The following is a 4,131-nucleotide window of genomic DNA, read 5'->3' as shown; positions in this document are numbered from 1 at the left end:
TAAAGTGGTGGTGGTGATAATGGTAGTTGTAGTTGTGCTGGTAAAAAATATAGTAGTAGTTGTGGTGCAGTTGGCAGCAGTATTGTTAGTAGTAATGGTAGTGGTGGTTGTGGTGATGGTGACAGTAGTAGTAGTAGTAGTAGTAGTAGTAGTAGTAGTAGTAGTATTAGAAGTGGTGGTGGTGGTGGTGGTAGTGGTGGTGGTGGTGGTGGTGGTGACGACGGTAGTGGTAACAGCAGCAGCAGTAGTAGTGGTAGTAGTAGATTCTGTTTTATTGTTGTTGCTGTCGTAGTAGTGGTGGATGTAAAGTGGTAGGAGTCGTCAGTGAAATAGTCACCACATTTCCGGTCTGAATTGTTTACAAACGTTGAAGACAGAAAGAATTGAACTGCTTATAATGTGACAGGTGCTACAAGGACAGAAAAAAAGAAAAGAAAAGAAAAAATACCAGCGAACCAAGCGTTTAAAATAGAACCATCAACATTATCTTCTTCGTTTATCATCATTATAAATTTATGCTTGCTGTCCTCGATTCATCTTCCTAGTTTTTGATTGATCGTGATTAATTAGTTAACCTCCAGAATGTTTTGCTCGCCGCACTTACAAACAGGGTGATATACGATATACAATGTGACAAGAGGTTTTCTTGTTGGTTTTGTTTATTTGTTATTCTTGTTTGTATGTTGATTTATTTATATTGATTTTGCTCTAAAAAGAAAGAAAAAGCAAACAAAATGAACGAAGATAATGAAGAGGAGACGGTCAACGAACGTACAGAATTACTGGGTAACAAAGACATTCTGACAAAAATAGGCGGCTTCGGTCGCTATCAACTAAAAGAATTATTGATTTTAAGTCCACTTCTAGTAGGCAATGGAATCTCGACGTTGTTGTTTGTCTTCGTACTCTATGTGCCAAATTTTAGGTAAATCCAATATATCTTTATTCTTAATGAAGCTGTTATTGTTTGTTATTCTTTAATTTGTTTTTTACGTTTTTCTTTTATCACACATACACGCACTGTAACCCACCACTCAACTGTTTATGTTGTTTAGTCCCAGAACAACTCGGATCCAGATATTATCGGCGAGATCTCTCCTGCCTTTTCTATTGGGCATTATGTAGTTAAGCCAAGAGTATACTACGTGTCATTTCAATTTTTCGTTTTTAAGACGGTAATTTGTGATCTAAAGATGATTTGGCTGTTATTTCCAGCAGATCGACCGACATGCAGAGACTCGTGTTTTGGCATATGGTGTTCCTCATGAGATTTTTTTATTTTCATATATAACATATAAACATGTATATCTTTTAGAACATTGTCATTTGATAAGATTTTGCTGGCAGATTTTTAAATTAACATAAACATTTATTTACATGAAAGAAAATTACCGGAGAAAAAAATTCTTATTAATGTTTTTACTTGTTCTTTTTACTCGTTCGAATGTTATTGGAAATCTTTAATTTTGCCTATAATTAATTGTCTTTCACCCCTTCCTTTGGATTTTATGTAAGTTATTTGTCCCACCTCACCCTTTTTCGTGAAGTTTTTGCATGTTTCGAGCTTATAAAGAAACTGTTCTTGCACTCTAAGTTCCGAGGTTAGAGCTTGTCTGCTGAGGTCAACTTTGTATTTCCTCTGTCCAGCGGGGTCGATGAAATAAAGTAGTAATCTATGGTCATTTTAATCGTCTATCTTCCTTCGCTTTAAATTCTGGCCCATATCTTATATTAGAATCAGTTGATAGTTATTTTTAAAAAATCATCTTGGTTATTTCTATTAATATTAGAAATCATTATTTGTATATATTCGAAAATGTTCATGATCCTCAAATTCTATTCACATGTGTAGTAGTTTATTAACTATATACTCTTCCCAATCTGAATAAAACTTCCCATTTAGCCCTTTCGTCTTCCAGTGATCTGATGAAATCAAATCTAAGTAGAGTATGCGGTGACTTCAATTAACTACATCTGGTTTTTACGTAATATTAATGTAAGAATGTATTGGTTGTACTCTTAATAGCAAACGAATTACATTTTATTGTTACACTTATGTAAATTGAAAACAAAACATAAACGTGTCTAATATGTTTACTTAATTCTATCTAATATTTTCTTTCCATATATACAGTAATCTCTCGCCATATCGCGGTTTATTATTTAAGCTTACCTCGATTCCTCTGTGGTGTGGTTTTGCATTTATAATAAAATAAATATATACAAGTTATAAAAATAATTTAAAAAAATATACAGTACAGTACTGTTCCTACTTCGCGGATTTTCACCTATCGCGATGGGTTTTGGAACGTTAGGTAAGGCCGGTTTATGCTATTACCCTGGGTATTACGTCCATAAAGTGTTTAGCTTTACGGCGTATCATCAGATCCTGAAACCTATTGTCATAAGCCTCTGAAGTGAGTTAGCTTTGGGGATCTGATGATACGCCGGAAAGCTAAGCACTTTATGGACGTGAAACCTAGGGTAATCCCATAAACCTGCCTTATCTAGCTTTATATCATATACTGCTTTATAACTTAGAGTATGATTCTTTTTCAAATTTATGTTTTACCGACGATATATATATATATATATTATTAAACATCCATCACGGCTGGTGAAACCAATCAGTTTCACGTGAAAAATACAATGGAGTGTTAGGTAACAAACCAATTATATAACTTTACGCTCATCAGAGTTAGACGATATGGAAGGGAATATGGTGACTGTTCTCTATTGTCGGAGGTGGATTAGCACAACTGGTCAGTGGCTGCTGTGAAAAAGTTAGTGAAACGAAAAAGGGGTCAGGGGATTACTTTAGGAGTTACGTCCTTTGGTTGGGTATGCTGTGAAGCCGGCAAGAGTTGTCCTGGTGTCTTTGTTTTTAAAATACCTTGATTCACATGAATCCTTCAAACAATTAAGCTGTATATATATTTAATATGGAGGATATGTTAACCTTGTGAAGGGATGGTTGCATCCAAGGAAATACTGATTCAATACCTAGTACTGTTAGGGAAATAAATTCCCTTAAAACAATAGGTGTATATTAAGCATATAGTTTATATCCACTTAAAAGAAGAAAAGAAAATGGAGGCTGCATCAGGCTCCAATCTGATCTGGCAAAGTTTCTACAGCTGGGTACCCTTCCTAACAACAACCACTCTGAGAATGTAGTGAGTGCTTTTTACTTGCCACTGGCATGGGAGCCAGTCAGGCAGCACTGGCATCAACCATGCTCAAATGGTGCTTATTACTTGCCACCAGCATGGGAACCAGTCAGGCAGCACTAGCATTGACCACGTTTGAATGGTGCTATTTACATGCCACTGGCATGGGAGCCAGTCTAGCAATATTGGCATCAGACACACTCAAATGGTACTTTTTACGTGCCACTGGCATGGGTGCCAGTCAGGCGGCACTAGGTCTTCACAAGCACAGTATACTGCCCGATGATTGAAGGGTATTTTTAAATGGGCCAGTTATGTGACACTGGCATTGGCCACGCTATGATCTCACTTGGCTTTCTGGGTCTTCTCAAGCACTGCATATCTCCAAAGGTCTTGGTTATTTGTCATCACCTCTGTGAAGCCCAGCATTCAAAGGCCGTGCTTCACCACCTCATCTAACATCTATCTGAGTCAACCTCTTCCACAGGTTCCCTCCTCTGTTAGGGTGTGACACTTCTTTATACAGCTGGCCTCATCTATACACAACATATGATCATACCAGTGCAATCGTCTGTCTTGCACACCAAATCTGATGTTTTTATGTTAAACTGTTCTCTCAGGCACTTACACTCTGTATGCACACTAACATTACACATCTAGTGGAGCATACTAGCTTCATTTCTTTCAAGCCTATGCATGTCCTCAGCAGTTACAGCCCATGTTTCACTGCCTTGTAGCATGGCTGTTCACACACAGGCATCATAGTCTACCTTTCACTCTCATATATGTGTGTGTGTGTTTACGGTAAGAATTTGTTAAATCCGAAACCTGGTTCCTGTTTAATAATGATTTTTTTAGGTGATTTTAAATGTCTTGCCCGCTCACGTTTTTGGTATGCTGCTATATTTCATGTTGAGAACTTTTTAGGTCTTAATAGACACAAAATGTGATCTATTTCTAG

At 37.0% G+C, this 4,131-nt stretch overlaps 1 protein-coding gene across 3 annotated transcripts in view; it reads left to right on the top strand.

The window, feature by feature from the left end:
- The first annotated feature begins 257 nt into the window (after nucleotides 1-257).
- LOC106868908 (organic cation transporter protein) overlaps nucleotides 258-4,131 on the top strand; it is an 86,204-nt gene continuing 82,330 nt past the window's right edge. Inside the window, exon 1 of one of the 3 annotated variants that reach the window (XM_052971173.1) lies at nucleotides 258-925. In XM_052971173.1, coding sequence (XP_052827133.1) covers nucleotides 735-925 — 191 coding nt within the window. In that variant the 5' untranslated portion in view covers nucleotides 258-734. The remainder of the gene's footprint in view (nucleotides 926-4,131) is intronic. The other 2 variants (XM_052971172.1, XM_014914368.2) reach the window with 2 other exon arrangements.

The sequence above is a fragment of the Octopus bimaculoides genome, chromosome 10 (assembly GCF_001194135.2).
Source record: "Octopus bimaculoides isolate UCB-OBI-ISO-001 chromosome 10, ASM119413v2, whole genome shotgun sequence".
Classification (NCBI taxonomy): Eukaryota; Metazoa; Mollusca; class Cephalopoda; order Octopoda; family Octopodidae; genus Octopus; species Octopus bimaculoides.
The sequence above is the reverse complement of the archived record's forward strand: the minus strand, read 5'-3'. Positions and strand labels throughout refer to the sequence as shown.